Source organism: Amphiprion ocellaris, chromosome 23 (genome assembly GCF_022539595.1).
Source record: "Amphiprion ocellaris isolate individual 3 ecotype Okinawa chromosome 23, ASM2253959v1, whole genome shotgun sequence".
Classification (NCBI taxonomy): Eukaryota; Metazoa; Chordata; class Actinopteri; family Pomacentridae; genus Amphiprion; species Amphiprion ocellaris.
The window spans coordinates 25,395,723-25,423,393 of NC_072788.1; the positions used below are offsets into that span (position 1 = coordinate 25,395,723).

Sequence of the window (27,671 nt, forward strand, 5' to 3'; positions counted from 1 at the left end):
ATGCTGCATATCTGCGATAAATAACAGGGAGTTTTTATCTTGTGTTTAGATGAAGTTAAAGGTGATAAATGGAACCTGTGAGTATTAAGAACAGAGAATAACAAACTGCTGAAACAGTTGGTCTGTGCTTCTGTCAGTGAAAGCTAAACAGGAAGTAGTTGGTTTAAATATCGGCAGAATGAGAAGAGCTTTAAATGTCAGAGTCTCCAAAACACCGGAGAAAGTTGCTGATTTGTCGTTGATCGCTGTTGACAAAAGATAAATAAATTTAAAAAGTCACCAGGAGGATTTGGAAAGTTGCCAGATTTAGGGAAAACGTAGCCCAGTTTGCATCAGTTGTTGGACGGCTTTCAGTTCGTGAACTGGTTCCATCTGAAGTCACGTGATTTAAAAGAATCAGAGAAGTGAAGCTCCGCCTGCTGCTCTATCAGCTCTGGAGAGTTTACAGAGTTTCTGCCAGATGTGTGTCTTCTTTACTCTGCTGCTCCTCACAGATTCGACTCTAAAATAATAATCAGTAAATAACATTAATGTGTGTCTGCTGGTTAAACTTTGGGTTTTTTTAATTGAATATTTGTACCAGACTACCAGGATCAGAGGAAGAAGACGGTAAAATGTCTGCTGGAACATCTGAGTTATTCTGTCTGATCGCCTGTTTCCTGGTTTGTTCCTCTGAAGGTGAGTTATAATGTTCATATATTGTAATATTTATTAATTCTCCCTCTGATGGACCTGGACAGGCTCTTATTTTGTAGGAATCAATGTATTTACCAACAGTGTAGTAATGTGATAACACACATCGTTTTTGTTTTAAGGATTTAGTAACTCTTGCTGTTCTTATATTTTGGCTCAGAGCTTTGATGTATCATTATTATTATTTTTATGTGGTGTCAGATTCTAATAAAAAACTCAAGACTTTCAAACACACAGCCAGAAAAACTTTATGATTATTATTTTCTGCTGAGTGTAATGTACCAACATGTTTTTGCACAGTCTGATATGTGTCCATGATGAGCAACAACACTGATTATTATTATTATTATTATTATTATTATTATTATTATTATTATTATTATTATTATTATTATTATTATTATTATTATTATGACTAGACGGCAGGGCTGTGCAGAGACATGTGGAGGGGCAGCTGCTCAAAGTTAAAGGAGGCACATGGAGCATGAATTTGAAACAGCATTCAGAAACACACCTGACAATAAAACTGGTTGAACTGTAGCAACTCATATTCATAAAGAATGTAACATGGAATCACTGCATACCACATCATTGTTCACACCTCATGTCTCTGTCAGGAGTCAGTCTATGTTTGACCTGATGGGTTCATTAACAGCTGCTGGTGAGGGGGTTGGTGAGGATGATGATGATGATGATGATGATGATGATGATGATGATGATGATGACATCACTAGAGGTGGGATGTATTGATCTGAGACTGTAGACACTAGAAAGAGCACTGAAGAGATAATAGCTGATTAAACAAGTGTTCTGTGATCATGACAAGATGCAAAGATAACTAAAGCTGATAATGTGTGACTGACCTGCCGTCCTGCTGGTAGTTAGTAGGAAACTCAGGCTGACTGTTGGAACTAAACACAACTAGTTGTTCATTCATAAACTGAAAGGGAACATTAATGGAGGACCAGAATAAAGGAGGGGAGGAGCTACAGCTTATATTTACAGTGCAGTAATTGAGGCTGTGCATTCATTTAGGACATAGGAAGAAAATGTATGAAGCTGAATTTACATCACCATTAGACACTGGACTGTTTAACTGTGGCTACTCTTCCTGGAGTCCTTGCTTTTAAATTTCATACCTTTTCCAGACATGTACTGTAGAGCCACGGATTTGCTCCATGGTGCTGATTCATAATCTGCCCTTTATTATTCATAGTGCTAATAATACGTTTAAAAAAACAATTAAATGATATAGAAATCATGTATTTAAATGTATTTGTACTTTTATTCAGTTTGACTATCCACTTTGCACAAGACAGCAAGGTTCTAAAAGTTTTATATTTAGGCATATTATATTTAATTTGTCTATATATACAAATGTTATAAACAAGTACTGATATCTTTAAATGAGAGGTTGAGAAAATCACAATTCAAATTCTTCTAATTATTATTGTATTTATACTGCAATAGTCCAAAATTATGTGAAAATGCATGTACGTAGTTTCAGTGAAATAACATAACCTCTGTCTCATTGCCTCTAGAAACAGGAAACACACTGCAACTCACTGACAGTAAAATAACACATCTCTCTGATGCACTTTGCCCATGACAACAGAAACATACAGAAACAAAAAGAAGCCTGGCAGACTTTATCCTCTCAGCAGCTGTGTGGTTAACTAGCGGCTAGAACTGATGACAGGTGTGTGTTAGAGTCAGACACACACACACAGGATGCTCACTTCATCAGTCATCTTGCAAAAATACACCGTACATAAACGAATCCCGCTGCAGAACCTCCTCTCCATCAGGACCATCAGTTGTTGATGTCCTCCCTCGGGTCTCCGGTTTCTAGACTAGCGGCGCTAGCGCAGAGCTACAGGGAACATCTGGACCCCTCAGAGCAGTGGGGGACGTCTACGTAGATCACGTGACCGACCGACGGTAGATCTGAATTATTTTTAGTTTTGTTTTATTTATTATTTTGGGCCTCAGAGACTTTTACACACACACACACACACACACACACACACACACACACACACACACACACACACACACACACACACACACACACTTACAAATAAAAACAAAATTAAATAGAATTTAAAAAAACAACTTTGACAACAGGGCACTTTGGGCATCAAGGAGCAAAGGGGCAGGTGCTTCGGCCCCCTCCGCCTCCCCCCACCCCCCTCCGCCTCCCCCCACCCGCCACATGCCTGCTAAGAAGGAGTCGCCTCTCTCTTCCCCCTCCCTCTCCGCAGGTGGGCGTGGCTGTGTGGTGTGACAGGCAGTCAGCTGTGGCCAATCCGCTCATCAGGAGTTGATGACTGGCAGGTGGTGACTATGACGATGATTCCTCCTCTGCTCCATAGATGCTGCTCTGGCTCCTGACTCTTGTTTAACTCCTGTTCTTTGCATTTCCTTCCTCCTCTGCTGTCTGCTTCTGGTTCACTGTAAATTTCCTGCTTCTTCCTGCTTCCTGTCCTCTCACCAGTCACCCTCTTCCATCAGTGGCTCCTGCCTCCTCGTCCACCAGCCACACCACATGCCAACCCCAGCCTCAGCCTTCCATCCCGTCCCCCGTTCTCTAGCTGTCCCTGGCAGCTAAGTTCCCCACTCAGTCTGAGGCCACTTAGTGTGTTGTGTAGAGTTGTCAGTACATGTTGAGTCTAGTTCAGTCATTTAGTGTTCAGGCCAGTTAAATCTGCACACCACGGCGCCACCTGGTGGACATGCTTAGATCAGCTGAGCATCAAGGATGCAAGAACCCGTTCAATGCTGCTTGCAGCTTTAATTTTAGTTGTTTCTGATTTCTTTAATAAGATCAGTTTTAATGATTAAAACCTTGTTAGCAGAGAGTCCCATAGAAACAGTGTGTTGGGAAGGTTGGTAGTAATACTACCTGGAGTACTGGTGTAGTATTAGAAGGTTGGTAGTAGTACTACCTGAAGTACTGATGTAGTATTAGAAGGTTGGTAGTAGTACTACCTGGAGTACTGGTGTAGTATTAGAAGGTTGGTAGTAGTACTACCTGGAGTACTGATGTAGTATTAGAAGGTTGGTAGTAATACTACCTGGAGTACTGGTGTAGTATTAGAAGGTTGGTAGTAGTACTACCTGAAGTACTGATGTAGTATTAGAAGGTTGGTAGTAGTACTACCTGAAGTACTGGTGTAGTATTAGAAGGTTGGTAGTAGTACTACCTGGAGTACTGGTATAGTATTAGAAGGTTGGTAGTAGTACTACCTGGAGTACTGGTGTAGTAATAGAAGGTTGGTAGTAGTACTACCTGAAGTACTGGTGTAGTATTAGAAGGTTGGTAGTAGTACTACCTGGAGTACTGGTATAGTATTAGAAGGTTGGTAGTAGTACTACCTGGAGTACTGGTGTAGTATTAGAAGGTTGGTAGTAGTACTACCTGAAGTACTGATGTAGTATTAGAAGGTTGGTAGTAGTACTACCTGGAGTACTGATGTAGTATTAGAAGGTTGGTAGTAGTACTACCTGGAGTACTGGTATAGTATTAGAAGGTTGGTAGTAGTACTACCTGAAGTACTGATGTAGTATTAGAAGGTTGGTAGTAGTACTACCTGGAGTACTGATGTAGTATTAGAAGGTTGGTAGTAGTACTACCTGGAGTACTGGTGTAGTATTAGAAGGTTGGTAGTAGTACTACCTGAAGTACTGGTGTAGTATTAGAAGGTTGGTAGTAGTACTACCTGGAGTACTGGTATAGTATTAGAAGGTTGGTAGTAGTACTACCTGAAGTACTGGTGTAGTATTAGAAGGTTGGTAGTAGTACTACCTGAAGTACTGATGTAGTATTAGAAGGTTGGTAGTAGTACTACCTGGAGTACTGGTGTAGTATTAGAAGGTTGGTAGTAGTACTACCTGGAGTACTGATGTAGTATTAGAAGGTTGGTAGTAATACTACCTGGAGTACTGGTGTAGTATTAGAAGGTTGGTAGTAGTACTACCTGAAGTACTGATGTAGTATTAGAAGGTTGGTAGTAGTACTACCTGAAGTACTGGTGTAGTATTAGAAGGTTGGTAGTAGTACTACCTGGAGTACTGGTATAGTATTAGAAGGTTGGTAGTAGTACTACCTGAAGTACTGGTGTAGTATTAGAAGGTTGGTAGTAGTACTACCTGGAGTACTGGTGTAGTATTAGAAGGTTGGTAGTAGTACTACCTGAAGTACTGATGTAGTATTAGAAGGTTGGTAGTAGTACTACCTGAAGTACTGGTATAGTATTAGAAGGTTGGTAGTAGTACTACCTGAAGTACTGGTGTAGTATTAGAAGGTTGGTAGTAGTACTACCTGGAGTACTGGTGTAGTATTAGAAGGTTGGTAGTAGTACTACCTGGAGTACTGGTGTAGTATTAGAAGGTTGGTAGTAGTACTACCTGAAGTACTGATGTAGTATTAGAAGGTTGGTAGTAGTACTACCTGAAGTACTGATGTAGTATTAGAAGGTTGGTAGTAATACTACCTGGAGTACTGGTGTAGTATTAGAAGGTTGGTAGTAGTACTACCTGGAGTACTGGTATAGTATTAGAAGGTTGGTAGTAGTACTACCTGAAGTACTGGTGTAGTATTAGAAGGTTGGTAGTAGTACTACCTGGAGTACTGGTGTAGTATTAGAAGGTTGGTAGTAGTACTACCTGAAGTACTGATGTAGTATTAGAAGGTTGGTAGTAGTACTACCTGAAGTACTGGTGTAGTATTAGAAGGTTGGTAGTAGTACTACCTGGAGTACTGGTGTAGTATTAGAAGGTTGGTAGTAGTACTACCTGGAGTACTGATGTAGTATTAGAAGGTTGGTAGTAGTACTACCTGGAGTACTGGTATAGTATTAGAAGGTTGGTAGTAGTACTACCTGAAGTACTGATGTAGTATTAGAAGGTTGGTAGTAGTACTACCTGGAGTACTGGTGTAGTATTAGAAGGTTGGTAGTAGTACTACCTGGAGTACTGGTGTAGTATTAGAAGGTTGGTAGTAGTACTACCTGGAGTACTGATGTAGTATTAGAAGGTTGGTAGTAGTACTACCTGGAGTACTGGTGTAGACAGAAACAGAAACAGAAGCAGCAGCTCAGAGTTCATGGAGGAGTTTAGTGGTTAAACTCTTCTCCTCTGGATCAACTTTAACGTCTCTGTTGTTTCTTCTTCAGCTCAGAAAATCATCACAGCTGCTCTTGGACAGGATGTCATTCTACAACAACATCAGAGCTGTAGAGTGGAGCAGACCTGAAATGCAATCAGAATATGTTCTGTTCTACCGAGATGGACGCTTAGATCCATACAACCAGCATCCATCTTATAAGAACCGGGTGGATCTGCAGGACAAAGAGATGAAGGACGGAGACTTTTCTCTGATTCTGAGGAATGTGACGATGGAGGACAATGGAACATACGAGTGTCGTGTTTTTGAGAAAGGAAAGATTGATCCCATCAGCAATATCATCCTGGAAGTTCATCTATCAGGTGAGTTTGTGTTCAGAGTTCAGTTTGTGTCTCTGATGAAGCTGCTTGGTCTCAGATCAGATGTTTGTGGTTTATAAAGATGTTGCTGATGAGACTTTGGAGAAAACAGCTGATCTGACTGATGTTCACCTGATATTTCTGATATCTCTGTCTGCAGGAGACAAGAGTGGAATCATTGGAGATGGAGAAGACAAGGATGGAGGGAACAAGGATGGAGGGAACAAGGATGGAGGAGACAGGAATGGAGGAGATAAGGATGGAGGAGACAAGGTTGGAATCATTGTAGGAGCAGCAGTGGGTGTGATTCTTCTTCTTGCTGTGGCTTTGGTTGCTTTTCTGATCTGTAGACGACACACGAGGAAGAATCCCGACCTCCCAGTTCCTCCTGATGATGAAGCAGCAGCTGAACAGATGTTATGAAACAAAGACGTGAAAGTTTTTCTGGACAGCAGCAGAACAAAGCACAGCTTCTGTAACTCTGATGGAACCAGCAGCAGCAGAACAAAGAGAATCCAGGTGTGGACCAACCATGTGGTCTCTCCTTTAACTGCCACCTTATGGTGGTGGAGGGTTTGTGAGCTCAGAGGATGCTGGGAGATCTGCTGTCTGGAGTTCAGCTCCTGGTAGAGTTTCTATTGGCAGACTGGTCCAGAAACATCAAGTCCTCCCAACATCTCCATCATCTAGATTTATCCTGTGGATTGTTGCTGCTGCTGCTGCTGCTGGTCTTCATCAACTTTTCTACTCTGTTGGTTTGTCTGGAAATAAATGTGTTCCAAAGCTCTGCATGTTAGAACCTGATGAAATGTTGTGGATGTAAAGTGTTCTGTCAGATGAGATCAGAACCACATAGAAAAGTTCTGATTGTCCAGAATGAAGCACAAGTGATGAACAGAACTTTAGATTGAACTTGTTTTAATGTTTTATCTGTCAGCAGCTCTGATGATGTTCTCAACTGTTTACAGGGTAAAGGTGCAGATAATATTATGTATTTTAGATATATTTTATCCTGCCTACCTGAACTGGTGAAAACTGTGTGGCAAAATGCCTCATAGCGCCCCCTACACTTTCCTACAGGCAGCACGTTTCACCTACAACCTCCAGATTTGGTCAGCATTTGCAGCACATCAGGCTTAATAAAACAGTCAGTCGTGGCCATGTTCTAAACCCAACAGGAAGTCCACCATTTGATCATGTTCAACAACGAATTCCTCCTAGAGGGGAACTCCAAGAACATTCAGATTTGGTCAGTAGGACGTAGTGATGAAAAGTTATCAAAACCTTCTGCATCAGTAAAAGGGCCATGGACATTTTAAACACTATTTGAGCTTTAGTATGTTCCTAAGACCTGTCTGTGTCATTTAGCCTCCTTATAAACACATTATAGCTGTGAAAATTCTCTATGTTCACATGTACTGTTTATATAAACTTTGTGCCATAATCCTTGAAATTGGTACAGTGAAGACCTGTTCAATGCTGTTTGCAGCTTTAATATGTTTTGTTGTTAATCTGCAGATAAATGTAGTCCAGTAAAATAACATTGTTTGCTACTGAACTGTAGTGAAGGTTGAATAGAATAAACTGAACTTAAACTGATAGAATGAACTGAGTTACTCACAGAAATGATTGATTATTTATTTTATTTTATTTACTGCTGGATGGTTTGTGAGTTTCTGGGATCTTTGTCTTATTTTGAGGTTTTATTTGCTGATGTTCTGAACTGTTTACAGGATGAAGGTGCAGCTAATTTTATGAATGTCATCTATTTTTTTATGCTGCTCAGCAGTCTGTGAGTTTCATCTTCATCCTATATCATGTTTTGTTGTTAATCTGCAGAAAAATGTAGTCCAGTAAAATAACATTGTTTGCTACTGAACTGTAGTGAAGGTTGAATAGAATAAACAGAATTTAAACTGATAGAATGAACTGAGTTACTTCACAGACAGGATTGTTTATGTTTTAACACACTGGAAATAATGAACTTTACTGTAAATAATGAACTTTACTGTAAATAATGAACTTTGCTGTAAATAATGAACTTTACTGTAAATAATGAACTTTACTGTAAATAATGAACTTTGCTGTAAATAATGAACTTTACTGTAAATAATGAACTTTACTGTAAATAATGAACTTTACTGTAAATAATGAACTTTACTGTAAATAATGAACTTTACTGCTGTTTGACTGTCTTTGTTCTTTGTTGTCTAATAAAGGTTGTTTCCCCAGATTGTGATCCTGCTGGTTCATGTCTGACTACAACCTGTTGAACTGGTTCAGAACAAACATAGATCAGGAGTTTCTACAGGATCAGTCCACAGAGATTTTATAAAACCAGATATATATGAGGTGTAAAATGATCACAGTCACACTTTGGACCAGCTGATTGTTTCCTGTATAGCCGAGGGTTTTGTGATAAAGCTGACAGTAAACCTGGACACTGACCTGGAATCAGCTGGATCTAATCCACAGTTCCTGACTCCTTCCATCTGAAGTCACGTGATTTACTAGAACTACAGAAATGAAGCTCCGCCCTGCAGGTCTGTTGTCCAACCAGATCAGTTTATTTCTGCTGTTGACAGTTCAGTATCATTAAATCATCCTGAAACCCTCCATGTGCTTTTAAATCCTGGTGAACTGGTTTTGTTGCAGAAATAATGACAAACCTGAATCCCAGAGAAACTATTTCACTGTCAGACAGCTTCAGTACAAAACAACCAGAAAACAATATTAACTTGTGTTTTCTGATTGAACTCAGCTGTTGATGGTGATTTACACCAGTCTAAGTGGAACATTTTCAATGATATTCTTAAACAAACTGTCCATTGACTCAGTTCCAGAAGCTTTATTTTTTTTCCATACATTAAATTTGTTTGGTTGTTTTTAACAACAATGTCTCAGGAACTCTTAAAGATGAAAAACCTGAATTTTTCAGTTATTTTCTCATCACATCATTGAAAAGAAAGTTATTTTCAGTGAACTTTAAAAGCTGACTGAGCAGGTTTGATGTGTTTAACCACCAAAATAAGATTATTGGAAGACAGTCTGATCCAAGTACAGCAGAGTTCTGGAGTTTAAATAGAACTAAGAGATTAAATGGAATCATTGTGTTTGTATCTGTTGTATTTTCTGTACAGATGTAGATTAATAAACTGTCCCTGTTGAAATGTCTTTCAACCCTCTGAACCACAAACATCCTTCTTAAAGTTAACAGAATGAACGTTTCCAAACCTGCTACACAAAGAATCCTGCAGAAGTTAAACAAATAAATCTGGACACTTTCTGACTCGTTTGGACAGATTTCAGTCATTTTACGCTTTTTTTTTAGACATTTTTGGACACATTTTGAGTTATTATGTACAAAGTTGAAGTCATTGTGGTAAAGTTTAGTAATTTGGGGCAAGTTTTAGTATTTTTGGAGCATTTTTAAACTAATTTCAATAAACTGTGTTATGATTTTTGAGCAATTTTAACCAAATTTTGGACAAAGTTTGAATCATTGCTTATTTTAGGAATTCTGGACAAGATTTGAATATTTTAACACAAATATTTGGAATTCTAAGCACATTTGGAGGCATTATGACACAAATTTTAGTAATTTTGAACAACTTTGGAGTCATATTGGGATAATTCTGTGTCATTGTGACTCAAGTCTGAGACAATTTCTGACAAGTTTCAGTCGTTCTGGATGGTTTTCTAGTGAATTTATCCACCATGTGGACATTTACAGCTGCTCTGATTAAACACGTTCTGGACATCAGGAGGTTTTTCCATCTTTGTGTGTTTTTCTGCTCTAACGTCAGCGATGAGGAAACATTTAGTCCAGTGTTGAAGCAGAGACTCGGTGCTGCCACCTGCTGGCTGCTCAGCTCTCAGCAGCTCTCTGGTGTCTGAATGAACTGCAGCTCAGTTTCAGACTCTTTTCCTGCAGACAGAAACCAGGACTACAGTGTCGTCCTTCATTCAGGGCTTCACAGCAAACAGCTTCTAGACAAACTTGTAAAAATCATGTTTATCATGACAGCTTTGAGTTTTTACACACTTCCACAACTCTAGATTTTCTATGGTGAAATGGTTAAAAACACACAAATCTTTGAAAATAATAAAACAACAATCAAGAATTTGTACTGTATTTTTCTTGCAAAAGTCTTCTGGAGGAAAGTCAGCTGAGATATTTGGCCACAATGATCAGAAATCTGAGAATCAGAAATGAAGGATGGAGATGTTTTTATTTTAAGATGATATTTGATGCCGGATCTGGAAGGTCCAGTCTCTGGTGGATCAGAACTCCTGGATAGAACTACATCATGAAGACTGAAGAACCAAGAAACTCTGAGAAAAGCTTGTTGAAAACCATCAGTCAGGACGATACAAGAACATTTCCAAGATCCTGAAGATCTCCTGGAGTCCAGTTAAATCCATCATTAAGAAATGGAAGGAAGATGGAACATGAATAAATCTGACTATAGCAGGACGTCCTCAAGACCTGAGAGACTAGAGAGGGAGGCCACCAAGACTCCTATGACTCCTCTGAAGGAGAAAGAGACTAGAGAGGGAGGCCACCAAGACTCCTATGACTCCTCTGAAGGAGAAAGAGACTAGAGAGGAAGGCCACCAAGACTCCTATGACTCCTCTGAAGGAGAAAGAGACTAGAGAGGGAGGCCACCAAGACTCCTATGACTCCTCTGAAGGAGAAAGAGACTAGAGAGGGAGGCCACCAAGACTCCTATGACTCTTCTGTCCAAAGACTAAATTAACACAAAATCACTTGTAATAAAGAGAGACCACACATCTGTCGTCAATGTGAGAAAACTTTTCAGACAACAACAACAAAAAAAATCATCTGGAGTGAAACCATATAGTTGTGACCAGCATGGGAAGGAAAGTTTCACTTCTGTCCAACATGACAACACATTGTCAGACATCGTGAACAGATACTATACAGTCGACATCAGTGTGAGAAAAGGTTAAAAAAAATTGAGCAAACTATTCATTAGCAACACTGAAGAGAAACCATACAGCTGTGATTAGTGTGGGAAAGTATTCACTCAGTCACAACACAGAGTTCATCAACCACACTGGACTGAAACCACACCACTGTGAGGAGTGTGGGAAGAGTTTCATTCCACTAGACGCTTTAAAGAATCACGGAAACTGCCACACATGTAGCATGAAACCACTTTCCCTGTGAGATATGTGACAGGTTCATCACTTCCAATGCTGCATACTCATATCACAAAGAAGTGCACACTGGAGAGATTCCCTAGAAATATTAACACTGAGAAAACATTTGCAACATCATGCTGACTATTCCTGGACATTTGAAATAACATACATATTTATCACAGTGCAGAAGACTCCTCCCACCAACACAAAATTCTATTTGCCAATGAGTTGTAATTCTAAAATGTTTTAATATTGCAGTTTTGATAATACTTAAGTGAAGATTTTTTGGCCCACCCATCTCAGAGGTGGCTGAAGGATACTAATATGTAACGTCTATGAAGTCTAGCCTAACACAGCCGTACAAAAGAACACAACAGTCACAGTATTATTTAATAGCAGATTATTCAGGTTAGTAGCACATCAGCCATAATTATCTTCATGTAGAAACTGTAGTACTGAGAAATAAAAGATCTGCTTTCATCGGTTCCAAGAAATACGATGAAAAAAGCACTGATTCTACTCATTTTAAAGTTTGAGTTGAATGCTGGAAATCAGAACCAAACACAGAGATGCACAAAGAGGCAACCAGGAGATACTAAACAACCACAAATATATGCAAGAAAAATTTAAAAAAGAGAAGCAAAATGAGCACAAATGGAGAAAACAAAGACACAGAAGCATTTTAAACAACACCATGAGACACAAAATGGTGACAAACAGAGACAAAGAGCCAGAAAGAGACACAACCTGAAGACAAATAGACAGAAGCATCGACTCCAAACTAACCGACGTCAAAGAAGTTGTCAGAGTTTCTATATTTTGTTCAAAATGATGGTCGAAAAGTTAGTTTTGGGCGTCTTTGTGGTCATTTTGTCTTTTTTTGGGTGATTTTGTGTATTTCAACACTGTTTTGCATTTCTTTGTCATCATTCTGTGTCCCTTTGTGGCGATTTTGTGGTTGTTTTGTGTTTCTTTGTTGTCGTTTTGTGTCTCTTTGTGGTCGTTTTGTGTCTCTTTGTGGTCGTTTTGTGTCTCTTTGTGGTCGTTTTGTGTCTCTTTGTGGTCGTTTTGTGTCTCTTTGCAGTTGTTTTGTGTCTCTTTGTGGTTGTTTTGTGTCTCCTATGCATCAATCTCAACTTTATAAAAATGAGCGGTGACCAACGTGACGTCACTGAGCCGCCTTGTCTTCAGGGGGTGTGGCCACTCCCCATGGCATGCTGGGTAAATACTGCGTTAGCCACTCCCCCCAGCTGCTCCTCGGCTCCTCCTGCCCTCCTCCCATCACCTCCCAGCCTCCCACCACCCAGTCCAGCTCCTCCCTGCCTCCCCCAGCCTCCCCTCGTTCCTCCCTCAGGATGATGCTGTAGCGCTTCCTGGACGGTCCTCCCCTCCTCCCTCCGTCCTCCCTGGAGACCCGACACTCCTCCATCACATCCCTCCAGTTCTCCACCTCCTCCTCTCGGCTCTGCAGGCGGTACAGAGTCTTCCGGTACACTCCTCTCTCCTCGCCGTCGCCTCCATCTCTGTGGACGAACAGAACCGAGCGATACCGCGCCGTCACGCCTCCTCCTGCCGCCTCCTCCTGCTCCGTCCTGCCGTACGTCACCATCATCACTCCGCCTCCGATCCTCGTCAACAGTGGCCGATAAACTCTCCTGTACCAGACCAAAAGCCTCACTAGAGTCGCCACCGTGCATGCCGCCGCCGCCGCGCTCAGCAGGAAGCAGCCGGCGAACAGCCAAATGCAGAAAACCCCCGCAGCGGCGACTTTACTGCGCCGCCGCTTGCCGGATGAGGTGCCGGAACCCCACGACGGGGTCGACTCGACGGTCGCTGTTGTCGGGAGTTCTGTCAATGTTGTGGCTACAGGGGCAGGTTTGGTCGGACCTTCAGTCGACGTGGTAAAAGTGGAACGAGTAGAAAAGTTGTGCAGCTCAACAGACGATTCCTCTGTTGCTTCCTCTGAGCCTGAATGATCAGACCACTCAATGAGTCTGGTGAAGGTTTGGTACCATGTGACTATTCTGGGGTGCTCCGTGTATAACTCTACAAAAGATGGTATAGTGCTAAACGTGGGAGTAGCAGTAGTAGGAGGAGCAGGAGTAGTAATAGTAGTGGTAGGAGCAATAGTAGTAGTAGCAGTAATAGTAATAGTAGTGGTAGTAGCAGTAGTAGTAGTAGTAATAGTAGTGGTAGGAGCAGTAGTAGTAGGGGAAGGAGGAGGAGAAGGAGTAGCACCATCAGTAGTAGTATCAGGAACAACGATAATAACGGGGTCAGTAGAACCACCAGTGGTTGTCTTATCGGGAGCGTCGGTGGTTTTCGGCTGGTAGAAATCTCCACGTGAACCTGATACTGTTGTTGGTGAACAAAAGTCCGATTCTTCCAGTTCGATCACCGGCTTCCCCTCGAGTCGCTTTGGAGAGTCGCACACCTGAGAACAGAAACCAAAAGAAGTAACTCACAGCATCCCAACAGAAAGTCTGAAGAAATGTCTCAAGATGAAACTGATGCAGACTTGAGTGAAAATCTGAAATTATAGAAGGTCCTCGACTTACGTCGGAGTTCTGCTCCTATGGATCTATGTAAGTTCACCGTAAGTTGGAACTCCGGAAAAAATGTAAACAAAGCTGTTCTGTGCATCATAATATCGATCGGTTCTTCATAAAAGTCATGAATACCAATGACTTTCATGCATGTATGAATCATTTTACAAGAAGATAACAGAATATGCTGCACTGTTTTTACAACTTGACCTAATAATGCTGATATTGGTCGGTGTTTCTTCCTGTTCCCAGCATTTTATTCTGTCTAATTTCACTTCCATGGAGATTCTTTCCTTTGCTTCCAAGCATCAGAAGAGTCTGACTTACGCTGGGAGCCATAATGAAGGACAGAAAGATAGTGAATGTAGCACAATCTAAGGTGGAGTAGAACCAGAGAATGGAAACAAAGCTGTCTGATAGCACCATGACGACGTATTCATCCACTCTGCTCATCAACTAGTTCCACGTCACCAGTTCTGATGCAATGATAAAATGCTGTAGGTCGAGGACGTCGTAAACCTCCTGTACTTGTTTTTACAATGTTTCAATGCAAAATCTAACTTTTTTTTTACTGTATAGTTAAATTTAAATGAATAATGATCTTTTAGATGATCATTTATTTTCTATGTGTCGTTGCTGTGGAACTATTTTTGTCAGTAGAAGAACCTTCTGGTTCCACAGGTGTTGAAAACGGTCAGAAGGTCGAAGGCCAACAACAGACGATATTTTTACTGTTTTATTTTTTTGAAGGTCTCTTGTTTTTATGTGGCATGGAACTAATAATGGAGTTACATTTACATCGATGTAAACTAACCAATGAAAAGGAAGTTTTGACTGATCCACTATAAAAGCACTGCAGTTGTACATCTCCTTTGAGAATCTCAACAAACTCTGTGTTCTCCACATCCTAGATATTGAATCTGTAAAGTGTTTTACTGCATCACTGGAAAAATATTTTCAGCAGTGGAATTAGTGCAAGAATGAGCTGATCTGATCACTGGAGTAAATAAAACCTGAGACAGCAGACACTGTCTAATAAAGAAAACATTGTTATTATCCTCAATCTGTGAGCTGCTTCAGAATCTTCAGTTGTGTCTGTGAAAAGTTGGTTCTTATATAAAACATGTATATCAATATTTCCCTTTATACTGGGGAGAGACTGCACAGCTGTGATTGGTGTGAGAAAAGTTAAAGCCCAACATACCAACTAATGACCATCTGAAAGGGAACACTAAAGAAAAACCACACAACTGTGACCAGTATGGGAAAGTGTTCACTTCTGTTTAACGTTTCTGACAGCATCAAGTCAGTCACAGTGAAGAGAGACCACACAGCTGTGACCAGCAGGAGAAACTATTGGGAAAAAAAACATAATAGGAGGAACCGTGCAGAGATACCAGAGAGAAACCATACAGCTGTGATGGGTGTGGGAAAGGCTTTTCTTGGCCATTTGACATCAATAATCACCTTTGTTGCCTGCACTTAAGAGAAACTGAACCAGTGACACCAGTGTGGGAAAACATTCCCCCAGTCATAGCACAGAACAGCTCACCAACATCTCTGCACGGGACTGAAACCACACTACTGTGAGGAAAAAAATCACAGAAACAACCAGGTAAAGTCAAAAATCTTTCCCTGTGAGATATGCAATGACGTCTAAATGTGCTCATGTATCAGAAAGACAAGCACAAACAGAGAAACCCCAGTGATACAGTGGACAGTGTCATTTTTATTATTCTGTCTTGTTGTAATTATATTATATTCATCATTTATTAGTCATTTTCTGCCTCGTGCATTTTGTTGTCTCTATTTTGCCATTTGTGTTTCATTTTCTGTTGCTTTCTGTCTAGTTTGTATTGTTTTGTTGCCACATACTATAGATATTTAACCATTTCTGAGCAGCTAGGAACAAATATCCCCAAATATGAGAAGTCAAAGCAAATAAGCTCAGATTCCAGATTTCCGTTATCTTTTTCTGTCTTTGTTTGTTGTTTGCTAGTTTCTTCTGTTTGTGTGACCCACCACACTGGTCTCGTCAGGAATGTATGTAGGTCCATCTCTCACGTAGACGTTGTAGTCATATGTCTTCAGGTAGCCGTGCAGGTAACGTAGGGGGCAGGAGCAGGCCCAGGGATTGGCTGAGAGGAACAGGTAATTCACCTCCTCCTTCTTGCTGAACCAATCATCTGGCATCACGCTGATCTGAGACCAAACAGAAAAATCCTCAGTTTTAGACCTGCAGACTGTCAGCAGCAGCTCTCATAGCATCAGTTTAGATTTGTTGGTGTTTCTCACCTTGTTGCTCTCCAGGTAGATGATGTCTATGGCTGCAAGGGGGCGGAGCATGAGATCAGGAAGCACCTTGATGTGATTGGACGTCAGGTCCAGGGTCTGAGGGGTGGATGCATGAGAAAAAACAGAAACACGTTGAAACTGACTAAAAGCGATGCAAAACAAACACAAACAGATGCTAATTCAGTGCAAACAGAGACACAGCAACCAGAGAGACAGAAATGAGTCCAGTTCTAGGTTTGGTGGATCCCTCTGACCTTCAACCTGCTCAGTCCGTTGAAGCTGCCGTCGCTCAGAGAGTTGATGACGTTGTTCTCCAGGTAGAGTTCAGTCAGAGCCGGACAGGCGGAGAAGGAGTCGGCAGGGAGGGACGTCAGCTGGTTGGAGCCCAGCCGGAGGACACTGAGGCTGGGCAGGATCGGAGCAACGCTGGGGGTCACATCTGGAACCTGGAGGGAGAAATCACTGTTAAAATATCAACGTTAGCTGGTTTCACTGGGTTTTATTTTAGAGAGACGGACGGACGGACGGACAGACAGACGGACAGACAGACAGACAGGTGGACAGACAGACAGACACCTTGTTGGCCGTCAGGTCGATCTCATGGATCTCAGTGAAGACCTGGAAGGAGGACCAGGACAGGCTGGAGAACAGGTTGTTGGGGAACAGCAGAACCTGAAGCAGAGAACGGATCTGTCAGGTTTCCACTCGTCTCAACGTTTAACTGAACGTTTGTTTTTATTGTTCTGTCGAGGCTGAAGCTCTGCAGAACCCAGATAAGAAAACGTTTCCTCTGGAGGAAACTCTGAACGGAAGACTTTCAAAAGCACCAAAAATAAACACAGAAAGTGGAATCTTCTCGTCACTCTGAGGCGTTTAATTGTAATTATCAGATCTCATCTGTATCTGGAGATCATTAAAAGATGGTTCTGGGTTAGATCTTTAATAAATGCAGGTTTATAAAACACCTGGAGCAGCTGGTTGGTGAAAGTTTTCCTCAGGTGGATCTGCTTGTTTGGAACTAGAATGTATTTTTTAAAATATTTACATTCAGTTCTGATTATTTTCTGGATCGATCGAACAGCTGTTTGGTTTCTAAAATGTGAGAAAAATGCTGAAAACTGTGGATCAGAGTTTCCAGAAATGTCTTAGTCCAGAGATCTTCAACTAGAAAATATTCAGCTGAAAATAGAGAATTTAGACGATTTTTATTTATGTGACGTGAAGATTTTAGAATCATTCTGTAGAGTCCTCGCCCTGCGGAACACCAGAGAAACTAGTTTCACATTTATAAACTTTAAAACTTGTGTTTATGAAATTAAAACATCTGCTTGTCTTGACTCAACATAAATTCTTAAGTACTTCAAGCTGAACAGGTGCAATAAAAGATTTATAGTTGAAGTTAAACACAGTTTAGAATTAATCTAAATAAGACTTTGTTAAACTGAAAATAACTGTTTAGCATCTTGTTTCATTTACAAATTAACAAAAAAGAAAGAACAGCACCGACTAGACCAGGGGAGTCAAACTCCTTCTAGTCCAGTTAGATCCAGTAAAACCACAGCATCATAACCTACAAATAACCACAACTCCTAAAGGTTCCTTTGTTTTAGTGCAAAAATGTTCACATTTCAGGAATTATCTTTTTACAAAACATCATAAATAACCTGAAATTTATTAAGAAAAATAAATTCAAGTTCATCATTTCCACATTGCAACTTCCAGATCACAGAGTGTTTACAAAGGAACACATTTAGTCACAGAAATCTGCAACTGAACCACATAGTAATTTACTTTATGATCAAAATGACAAAAGTCAGACAAAAAAAGACAAAAAAACAACAAAAGCATGACAAAATATTACAAAAAGAAGACAGAACAACAAAAATGAGGCAACATATTAGACAAAAAAGTAACAAAGCAAAAAAAAAATGGATAAAAACAAGACAAAAAATGACAACAAAACAAACAAAATGACAAAAATATGAGACAAATGGCAAGTCAGTCAAAAAAAAACAAGACAAAATATTAGAAAAATGAGACACAAAACGACAAAAAAGAACAATGAACAATCTAGTATTTTACTTGACGAAATATTAGAAAAATGAGAAACATGAAAAATGAGACAAACAACATGAAACAAAAAAAAAATCTGGCAAAAAAGTCACGAAGCGACAAAAGAACAACGAACAATCTAGTATTTTACTTTATGATCAAAACAACTTGTCATGGTCTAGAAATTATTTTAAACTTATAGTTTTACTAATTTACAATTTGCAGTTAATGTCTTCTCTGGAATTTTTACACTTTGAGGACCGGATTGGACCCTCTGGAGGACCACTTTTGGCCCACGGGCCTCATGTTGGACACCCCTGGACTAGATCATGTTTCATCTTTGACTGGAGTGAATGTTTAAGTGGGAAGAACTGGAAATAGCATCAAACAAAGTTAATTTACTTCAACTTTAGTAAAACTTTAAACTTAATTAATCTGAGGAACTACAGAGAAAATACTGGATCCATGAAAAGCTTCTGCAGATCTTCTGGTTGCAGATTTACCTGCGTCGTGGGTTCGAGTCCCGCTGGAACGTTGCTGAAACCGGCTGCTGTGCAGTTCTTCCTTGGTCGGTGGTCCTTGTCTCTGTCGTCATGGCAACCAGCCACCGCTGCAACCATGGCAACGTGGGACACGAGGAGGACGAAGAGCTTCATGGTGACCATGGAGCCTGAAGAACCGTCGGTCTGAGAATGAAGACAATAGAAGGAGTTCACTGAGAATAAAACCAACAGCAGGAAATGAGATAAAACTCTGAGTCCAGCTGATATCTGACCTCAGGGGACGTTCAGGAACTCTGATAAAGCTCCGACAACTCTGACACGTCTGCTGCCTTCACTGACAAACCGAACCATCACTGATGCAGAAAACTGAAGGAAACTTCTGCAGGAGACAAAGCTGCTTTTTACCAAGATTTTTATTCACAACAGAAGTTACAGACATTCAGACGGGAAAGTTTTAGAGTTTACAGCATCTGGAGAGCCGTGTGAGGCGTTCAGGGAACAACAGTAAATTATAGTGTCTCCCAATGGATGTGAGGCATTTTTGAATTTTAGGAAATAGTAGCATCTAATGCATGTGACGCATTTAGGGAACATCTGTAAAGTATAGCATCCAATGAGGTGTTAGGCATTCAGGGAACATCGCTAAACTTTATGGCCTACTGATGAATGTGAGACGTTTAAGGACTATCTGTAAACAGTATAATCTACTGATGCATGTGAGGCTTTTAGGGAACATTAGTAATTTGTAGCATCTCCTGATGAATGTGATGCCTTTAAGGAACATTGGTAAAGTGTGGTGCCAAATGCATGTGACACATTTAGGGAACATGGGGAAACTGTAATGTTTTCAGGCGTGTGAGGCATTTAAGGAGCATAGCAAAACTATGGTCTGTTGATGAATGTGAGACATTTAGGAACTACATGTAAACAGTAGCGTCTGCCATGCGTGTGAGGCATTTAGGGAACATCTGTAAAAGTGAAGCATCTACCAAGCTGTGTGAGGCGTTTTAGGAACATTAGTAATTTGTAGCATCTCCCAATGAATGTGATGCCTTTAAGGAACAGTAGTAAATTGTCGAACCTGCTGATGGATGAGCTGTTTAGGAAACATCAGTAAACTGTAGCATCTACTGCCCATGATGTGCTTCAGGGAACATGTGGAAACGGTAACGTTTTCTAGACATGAGGCGTTTAGGGAACAGTGAATCTTTAACAAGTGGTAAAAATTAGCGTCTGTACATGAGGCATTTAGGGGACATTGGTAAATTCCAATGTCTGCTGATGCATTTGAGATGTTTAGGGAACACCTGTAAAGCGCAGCATCTACCGAGCTGTGTGAGGCGTTCAAGGAACATAGGTGAAATGTAAAATTCACATCATGTGATGTGTTTAAGGAACAAGAGGAAAGTGTAACATTTTCCAGTTGTGAGGCGTTTAGGGAACATGTGGAAACTGTAATGTTTTAGAGAAATATGAGGCGTTTAGGGAACATGTGGAAACTGTAACGTTTTCCAGAAACATGAGGCATTTAGGGGACACTAGTAAATTGTACTTGCTCCAGAGGCAGGTGAGGTGTTCAGGAAACATCAGTAAACTCGAGGCGTTCAGGGACCACAGTAAAAGAGGAGTCTGGGTTTGATTCTTACTGACAGTTTATTGCCATCATGTTGTCTGCAGGTAGAGCCTGAGATTGGTTCCTGATACAACAAAAACAACAACAACAACAACGAAAAAAACAACCCAACAGACAGAAAAGCAACTGAGGGGCTCTGGGCCAATGGGAAGAGGGCTAGACTGTGATGTCATCATGTTCACGTCTGCTGAGCCTGGAGGCGACGTCGTGTCGTGATGTCACAGATTCTGAGGTTGCAATTGGAGCGGAGGTGCGGGGGAGTGGGCGGGGCCAGCAGGAAACCTGCAAGTTGCCATGACAACGACCCCCCTCAGGCCCCTCCTCCTCCACAAACCTCCAAACAAACAAAAAATAAAAACCATTAGAAAGAAAAACATGAAAACCAGGTTCATGAAGGAAAACAAAAGAGTTGAAAGTAACACAGACACACATTAACACACACGCACACAGTAACACACACACACAGTAACACACACACACAGTAACACACTCACAGACAGACAGACAGACAGACACACACACACACACACCTCGTCCAGAAGAACCAAACATTAACGACTTTATAATAATTATACTAATAGTAGTGATGACGTGATGACATCATAAAGCAAACATGTAGGCGGGGTTAAAATACTCGGAGACAGGAAGCCGATGAATACATGAGAAAGTAGAACAAACAGCCAATCAGAGGCCTTCCAAGCTGGAAATAAAAAAAAAAAAGAAAGAAAAAAGATAAAAACCATAAACAAAGAGGGAACTCCGTTTCCCATCAAGCCCGGCGGTGGCAGCAGGTTTCAGGATTGTCCTGTGATTGGTCGATTCCGGAGACAGCAGAGTGAATTAAAACTCAGCTGATGTCATGCTTCTCGGGCCAATCACCTCTTGTGTTTTCGATATCGTCGCGGCGACTCGTGTCGAGCGCTCCCTTCAAAATAAAAGTCTTAAAGTCACGGAGCGTGCGGACGCTCCATTCGTCATCTCCCACGATGCCTTGCTGTGAGTGGGCGGGGTTCAGCCGGCAGCGAACGCGTCGTCACTCAGGGCAGGCTGACGCTGTGTTCAGGGCACTGCAGGAAGCCAAGAATCTGAGCAGAACATCTGGAAAACGAAATCCAGAATCCCCGTCTTCCTGTGGCGCCCTGAAGGCAGCGCGGACATAAAGTAGTGTCAGATCCTCACAGCAGGAAGTCGACATCCAACGTGTCGTAGTGTCTCGTTCTACTTCAAAGCTTATCTCAGACGTCTCTTCTCTCACTACGTTTCCCAGAAGTCCTTCCTAAAACCACAACCCATCACCACTCTCACACAAACAAGTCACTTCCCACATTTCCCACGATTGCCAGAGACAGTGAACCCACCGTCAGCACGTTTCTTTAAAAATAAAAGCATCAAATATACACACAGCTCTTTAAAAAACTGAAACGTCACAATCACCTCCTCTTCTTCTTCAGATAATATCTCTGTGTTCCTGCTGGGGGCGCCACAGAGACGCTCTTTGGTTTGACGCAGCGTTCAAGTCACACGGGACAGTCAGTAAATTAAACTTCCTGCACGACGTTTGCTGCAGGTTACAAGATAAAAACCATTTTTCACGTCAGCGTTAGCAGGTTTGTTTCTATCGTCCTCTCGACAGTTTTGGTTTCAAACATCTCAGATCTGTGTTGTTGTTTGTGGCGACCGCAAGAAAAAAACAAAAACCGCCATCTTCTTGGCATCGCTAAACAGGCCAATGTACGAACTGGGTTTCCCATGCAACATGAACGCCGCCTTGGCTAAGCTAGGCTAACACTTCCACCTGTGCTAAACTAGCTGCCTCCATTGCTCCCTGCTCAGGCTAACTTACTAGTCTGAAGCTAACGTAGCATCCAGAACGCTAACTGACTAGTCTGAAGCTAACGTAGCATTCAGAATGCTTACCGGCTATTCTGAAGCTAACGTAGCATCCAGAATGACAACCGACTAGCCTGAAGCTAACATAGCATCCAGAACGCTAACCGACTAGCCTGAAGCTAACGTAGCATACAGCCAATGGAACGCTAACCGACATGCTTCACCCCTCATACTAACGGAAGCTAACGGAAGCTAATGCTCGCAAAAAAAAGAGACCGATCCGACACCAGAATGTCAACGAGAAGCTAAAATGTGCTAATAAATCCCGTTCGACAGCCTCAAACAAACGCCACAAAATTAAAAATATAAACTTCCTAAAACAGTGTCGCTATGGCAACAGCTAACCTGTGCTAAAAGCTAGGCGCAATCTACACAAAACACACACGTAAACACACACAGCAGGACAGAAGGATGTGTGTGACAGTAATGTAAAAGTGCTGAAACACACACGCACACGCACACGCACACGCACACGCACACACACACACACACACACACACACAGCCTTGTCTCTACAGCATCAGGATCGTCCTGTGTCCCCGCAGCCAATCAGATGCCTCCGTGCGTCAGATGGGCGTGTCCTTGTTCTGTTTGAGGTCCGGTGCGCTGAACTGCCGCCTCATCCTCGGCGGCGTGAAGCCCCACCCACCTGGTGGCGGCCCCGCCCCCAGCAACATGTCGGCAGGAAGGGGCGGGGCCCCGGAGCGTGGCAGGCTGTGGTAGTTGGGGTGAGGTCCCGGCTGGAATGGTGCATTGTAGGGGTTGTAGTAGGGGTGGTGGTGGTACTGATGGTGCTGGCGTTGATTATAATGGAAGCCTCCGTCTCTGTCTCTAGCCCCTCCTCCTCCTCCTCCTCCTCCTCCCCTCCCTCCTCTCTCTCCCCCCGGCCCGGGCGACGCCCCCCTCCTCTGTCTGGGTGGCCCCTGGTGACCGTTGTTGCCGCTGCCGTGCTGCTGGTCGTTGTCGTAGCTACCGTGGGCAGTGTTGTCCAGGGAGTTGCGGCGGTAGCGGCGCTGCTGGTTGTGATTGTTGCCCTGGTGATGGTAGCCAAAGCTGCCCTGGTTACGCTGCTGCCAGGCGCGGTGGGGGCTGGGGGTGCGCATGCGAGGGGGCGGGGCTGTGAAGGGGAGGGGCAAGAGGGCGGGACCCTGTAGGGGAGGCGGGGGGGAGGGAGAGCCCTTCCCCTCCACACCTCCTTCGTCCTCCCTCGGCTCGCCGTCGCCCCCCTCCCCAAGACCCAGAGCCTGCAGGGCGGCGCTGGCTGGTCCCCATGACAACCGGTGGGCGGGGTTACTCTTGAAGGGGAACTTGAGCTTACACTCCTGCGGGGGGATGAAGCGTCCAGTACCGGGGAGGTGGACCGGGACAACAGGGGAGTTCTGACCTGCAGGAGGGGGGACCAGAACCAGAACTTTAGAACCTTCGCAAACTTTAAACTGCCTTCAGCAGCTTTAAAAACAGCCTCTGTTAGCTTTAAATAGCCTTCGTTATCTTTAAACTGCCGTCATTAGCTTCAAACAGTCTTCGTTAGCTTTAAATAGCCTTCGTTAGGTTTAAACTTCTGCTGCTAGCTTTAAAGTGCCTTCGTTAGCTTTAAACTGCAGTCATTAACTTCAAACAGCCTTTGTTAGCTTTAAACTGCATACATATACTCAGAAGAAGGTTAATTACAGCTAACTGTCACTGCTATCGACCGGTTCTCACCTTGGTTCTGGTTCTGTCCTCGTAGCTTCTTGGTGATGTTCTGCTGCTGCAGGTTCAGGATGCGCTGCTGTTCCTGCTTCAGCCAGCGGAGGCGCCCTCTCCTGAATGCCGGGTCCTCATCCATCAGCCGTTGGACTCGGGTCTCCGGCTGGCTGGTGCCGTCGCTGGCTCCGCCCCCTTCCCTCTGGGGAGACCCGCCTCCTTCACCGTTCATGTCGTCGTCCTGGAGACGAGAGAAGGGTCAAAGAGGAGTTACCGGGACGACGGTGATCAGCTGATGGAGTGTGAGGCGAGGACGTACCTGGACAGGTATGATGCTCTCCATCTTGATCATCCGGTCCCTCAGAGCTTTGATCTCCTCATCCTTCATGTTGTTCTGCAGCTTCACCTCCTGCAGGCACAGCATGTTAGCTCGCTAATGCTAGCACACTAAGACAAAACTACAGCCAATATCTGCAATTTTTTTCTGTAATACAACATATTTTGCACTGTGAGGTGTAGAGTAGCCTCCTAGCTGCTAGCTGTGTGATGTTAGCTTAGCCTCCCAGCTGCTAGTTGTGTGATGTTAGCATAGCCTCCTAGCTGTTAGCTGTGTGGTGTAAAGGTAGCCTCCTAGCTGCTAGTTGTAAGGTGTTAGCATAGCCTCCTAGCTGCTAGCTGTGTGGTGTTAGTGTAGCCTCCTAGCAGCTAGCTGTGAGGTGTCAGCGTAGCCTCCTAGCTGCTGGTTCTGAGGTGTTAGCATAGCCTCCTAGCAGCTAGCTGTGAGGTGTCAGCATAGTCTCCTAGCAGCTAGCTGTGAGGCATCAGCGTAGTCTCCTAGTAGCTAGCTGTGAGGTGTTAGTATAGCCTCCTAGCAGCTAGCTGTGTGGTGTTAGCATAGTCTCCTAACAGCTAGCTGTGAGGTGTCAGCGTAACCTCCTAGCAGCTAGCTGTGAGGTGTCAGCGTAGCCTCCTAGCTGCTGGTTCTGAGGTGTTAGCATAGCCTCCTAGCAGCTAGCTGTGAGGTGTCAGCATAGTCTCCTAGCAGCTAGCTGTGAGGCGTCAGCGTAGTCTCCTAGTAGCTAGCTGTGAGGTGTTAGTATAGCCTCCTAGCAGCTAGCTGTGTGGTGTTAGCATAGTCTCCTAACAGCTAGCTGTGAGGTGTCAGCGTAACCTCCTAGCAGCTAGCTGTGAGGTGTCAGCGTAGCCTCCTAGCTGCTAGTTCTGAGGTGTTAGCATAGCCTCCTAGCTGCTAGCTGTGTGGTGATAGCGTAGCCTCCTAGCCTTTAATAAAGTCCTAATAAACGCCAGATGAACTCACCTCCAGGATGTCGGTCAGCTTGTCGATGTGAGCCTTCAGGTCGTACACCTTTCCTTTCTCCCCCGCCTCCCCTGTCTCTCCACCCCCACCTCCTCCACCTCCTCCGTCCTCAGCCGGGGGGCTCCTCTCCTCTCCGATGCCCACCGTGTCGCAGACGTCCTGGGCCACGGCCCTCCAGCTGTCCCTCTCGCTGCCGTCTTTCTTGGCGTACATCCGGCAGAGCTCCTTCATCTTGACGATGGACAGCGCCTCGATCTCCTGCCGGGAGTGACGGAAGTCTCCCAGAGCCACCTGAGGGGGGCGCCACAGGACGGGTCAGACTCTGAGATTATGTTAATTACGTACTTCCTGTCTGGTTTATTTATGACACCAGGAGGAAAACGTTGTCCATCCAATTCCTCTACAAGTCAAAGTCAGCTTTACTGTCGCACCTGCGCGAGTAGATGAAAAATTTACACGCACTGTCTCAAATTTTAGTCACAAAACGTGACCATTTAGTGGCAGTCTGGAGCCCTGCATGTGCACCGTCGCTGATGCCAGTTTTTAAAAAAAATGCTGGGTTTGGTTTTAGTGAAGGAGTCGCTCTCATGAGTCTGTCCAATCAGAGGCCTGCACTCTGTAGACGTCACATTATCGGCTCCACTCAGCTCACTGGGAACCCCGGCCCAGTAGGAACTAAAATAGTAGCTGGTACCAGGAACTACGTCCTTATGGAAAACCTCACAAACCCAGTAGAGTAGAGCCCAGTAGGTGCTGGGGAAAAAGCGCCATGTGTGTCTCATTTTTGTTGTTTTCCATCTCACTTGTGTTGTTTTGTGTCTTTCTGGGACACTGTTTAAACTTCCTCTTGTTCTGTGTCTCATTTCTATTGTTTTGTCGTTCTGTCAGATTTGTTTGTTTCCTTTCTCCTCTGCTCATCATCAGTAGAAAGATGTTCCTCCATGCTGGATGCATCTCCAACAACCTGCTTCTCTGTTCACGGTTTCTGCTGCTTTTATTCACTGATGTTTTTATCCTTTTGAACAAAGTTTGAGCCACTGTAGACGAGCTTTCAAGTCATTTTTAAGATAATTTTGGACAAATTTTAGGTACATTATTCTCTCTTTACTCTCATTTTTTGTCTCTTTTCTCATTTTGTGTCTCCTTTTTGTCACTTTGTGTCTTTTCTTGTTGCTTTGTGCCTCATTTTTGTGATTTGTTTGTCATTTTGTCCCATTTTTGTTGTTTTGTGCCTTGTTTCGGTCGTTCTGCATCTTGTTTTGGTTGTTTTGTGTCTCGTATTTGCGGTTTTGTGTCTCGTTTTTGTTTTATGTCTCATTTTTGTCATTTTGCGTCTTGTTTTGGTTGTTTTGCATCTCATTTTGGTTATTTAGTGTCTCGTTTGCATCATTTAGTGTCTCTTTACTGTCGTCTTGTGTCTCGTTTTGGTAGTTTTGTGTCTGAGCCATGCTGCTTTTATTTATTCATCCAGTAGCTCTGGTTTTCCTCTCACTGCCTGCAGTTCAACCTGTTTTTGTTGCTTTCTGTACAGAATCCGGCTAGAACCAATTATTCATGGCTAATAAAGAGATTTTTTTTAATGAATTGTGATTTTGAGCTTAGATTTAGTTGAGTTTTCCAACAGAACAGGAAGTCACTGATGATACATTCAAAGACCGCTGGATTCTTGAAGTTTTCACAGTTCCTGGCTGATTTTTTTGAAGATAACATCTTTTTTTTGCAGGTTTTGGGGTTCAGAGGGTTAAAACCAGACAGGTGATGTTGTGTAAATGTGAGACCTCGTAGCAGATCTCCTTGACGGCCTGCATCCGGAGGTCGTCCACGGTGACCCGTTTGGGGTCTTTGCTGATCCTCCTCCTCTGGGGGATCTGGTAGACCCGGAGAGGCTCCCTCCTCTTCCCGCTGCTGGGGAGACCACATCGCTTCACTATGGTCTGCACCTGGAACACAACACACAGAGACGGAGCTCATAGAATGGTTTAATCATAGATCATCAGTCCATCTATGGACAGACAGACAGGTTTCCAGACAGACAGACAGGTTTCCAGACAGACAGACAGGCAGACAGGTTTCCAGACAGACAGACAGGCTTCCAGACAGACAGACAGGCAGACAGGTTTCCAGACAGACAGACAGGTTTCCAGACAGACAGACAGGTGTCCAGGTGTACCTTGTTTGCAGGTAGTTTCTCTCTCAGGGAGGAGATCAGCCTCCAGCTCTCTTCACATGATCTCTTGTCAGAGTCATCACCGCTGTCACTGTCTGCATACTGAAGATAGTCAGAGTTAGAGGTTCTACAGAGTCTGGTTCTGGTTCCTGTCTGCATACTGAAATCTGGACCCACCTCTATGGACTTCCACTAAGTGAGACTAAACTTAAAGACTGGAAGCAGAAAAGG

At 43.0% G+C, this 27,671-nt stretch overlaps 3 protein-coding genes across 4 annotated transcripts in view; 1 reads left to right on the plus strand and 2 right to left on the minus strand.

Annotated features, from left to right (window-relative positions):
* Positions 1–430: 430 nt before the first annotated feature.
* LOC129348069 (putative butyrophilin subfamily 2 member A3) lies at positions 431–8,413 on the plus strand. 2 transcript variants are annotated; one of them, XM_055007424.1, is made up of 4 exons: positions 431–678; positions 2,958–3,030; positions 5,871–6,183; positions 6,341–8,413. In XM_055007424.1, exons 3-4 carry the CDS (start codon positions 5,904–5,906, stop codon positions 6,601–6,603), a joined length of 543 nt encoding a protein of 180 aa, XP_054863399.1. In that variant the 5' UTR covers positions 431–678; positions 2,958–3,030; positions 5,871–5,903; the 3' UTR covers positions 6,604–8,413. The 2 variants fall into 2 exon arrangements, with proteins under 2 accessions (XP_054863399.1, XP_054863398.1); XM_055007423.1 differs by lacking the exon at positions 2,958–3,030 and having other exon boundaries at positions 432–678.
* A 1,767-nt stretch (positions 8,414–10,180) lies between these two features.
* LOC111584644 (platelet glycoprotein Ib alpha chain) lies at positions 10,181–20,223 on the minus strand. The gene is made up of 7 exons (XM_055007394.1): positions 19,019–20,223; positions 18,747–18,929; positions 16,768–16,863; positions 16,446–16,637; positions 16,192–16,287; positions 15,919–16,098; positions 10,181–13,784 (listed from the first exon to the last, which is right to left on the minus strand). Exons 2-7 carry the CDS (start codon positions 18,906–18,908, stop codon positions 12,519–12,521), a joined length of 1,992 nt encoding a protein of 663 aa, XP_054863369.1. The 5' UTR covers positions 18,909–18,929; positions 19,019–20,223; the 3' UTR covers positions 10,181–12,518.
* A 157-nt stretch (positions 20,224–20,380) lies between these two features.
* Positions 20,381–27,671, minus strand: part of LOC111584642 (kinesin-like protein KIF1C) — a 42,687-nt gene continuing 35,396 nt past the window's right edge. Inside the window, exons 23-28 of the mRNA XM_055007387.1 lie at positions 27,444–27,542; positions 27,052–27,213; positions 25,274–25,564; positions 24,275–24,364; positions 23,974–24,196; positions 20,381–23,653 (exon numbers count right to left, since the gene is read on the minus strand). Of these exons, the coding sequence (XP_054863362.1) occupies positions 22,836–23,653; positions 23,974–24,196; positions 24,275–24,364; positions 25,274–25,564; positions 27,052–27,213; positions 27,444–27,542 (1,683 nt within the window). The 3' untranslated portion in view covers positions 20,381–22,835. The remainder of the gene's footprint in view (positions 23,654–23,973; positions 24,197–24,274; positions 24,365–25,273; positions 25,565–27,051; positions 27,214–27,443; positions 27,543–27,671) is intronic.

Excerpts from the sequence above, each read along its gene's own strand:
- LOC129348069 (XM_055007424.1), top strand. The coding sequence starts at position 5,904 with ATGTCATTCTACAACAACATCAGAGCTGTAGAGTGGAGCAGACCTGAA. Across the intron at positions 6,184-6,340 it reads CCTGGAAGTTCATCTATCAG|GAGACAAGAGTGGAATCATT; the intron begins GTGAGTTTGTGT and ends CTCTGTCTGCAG.
- LOC111584644 (XM_055007394.1), bottom strand. The coding sequence starts at position 18,908 with ATGGTCACCATGAAGCTCTTCGTCCTCCTCGTGTCCCACGTTGCCATG. Across the intron at positions 16,638-16,767 it reads TCGACCTGACGGCCAACAAG|GTTCCAGATGTGACCCCCAG; the intron begins GTGTCTGTCTGT and ends TTCTCCCTCCAG. Across the intron at positions 16,288-16,445 it reads ACGGACTGAGCAGGTTGAAG|ACCCTGGACCTGACGTCCAA; the intron begins GTCAGAGGGATC and ends TCCACCCCTCAG.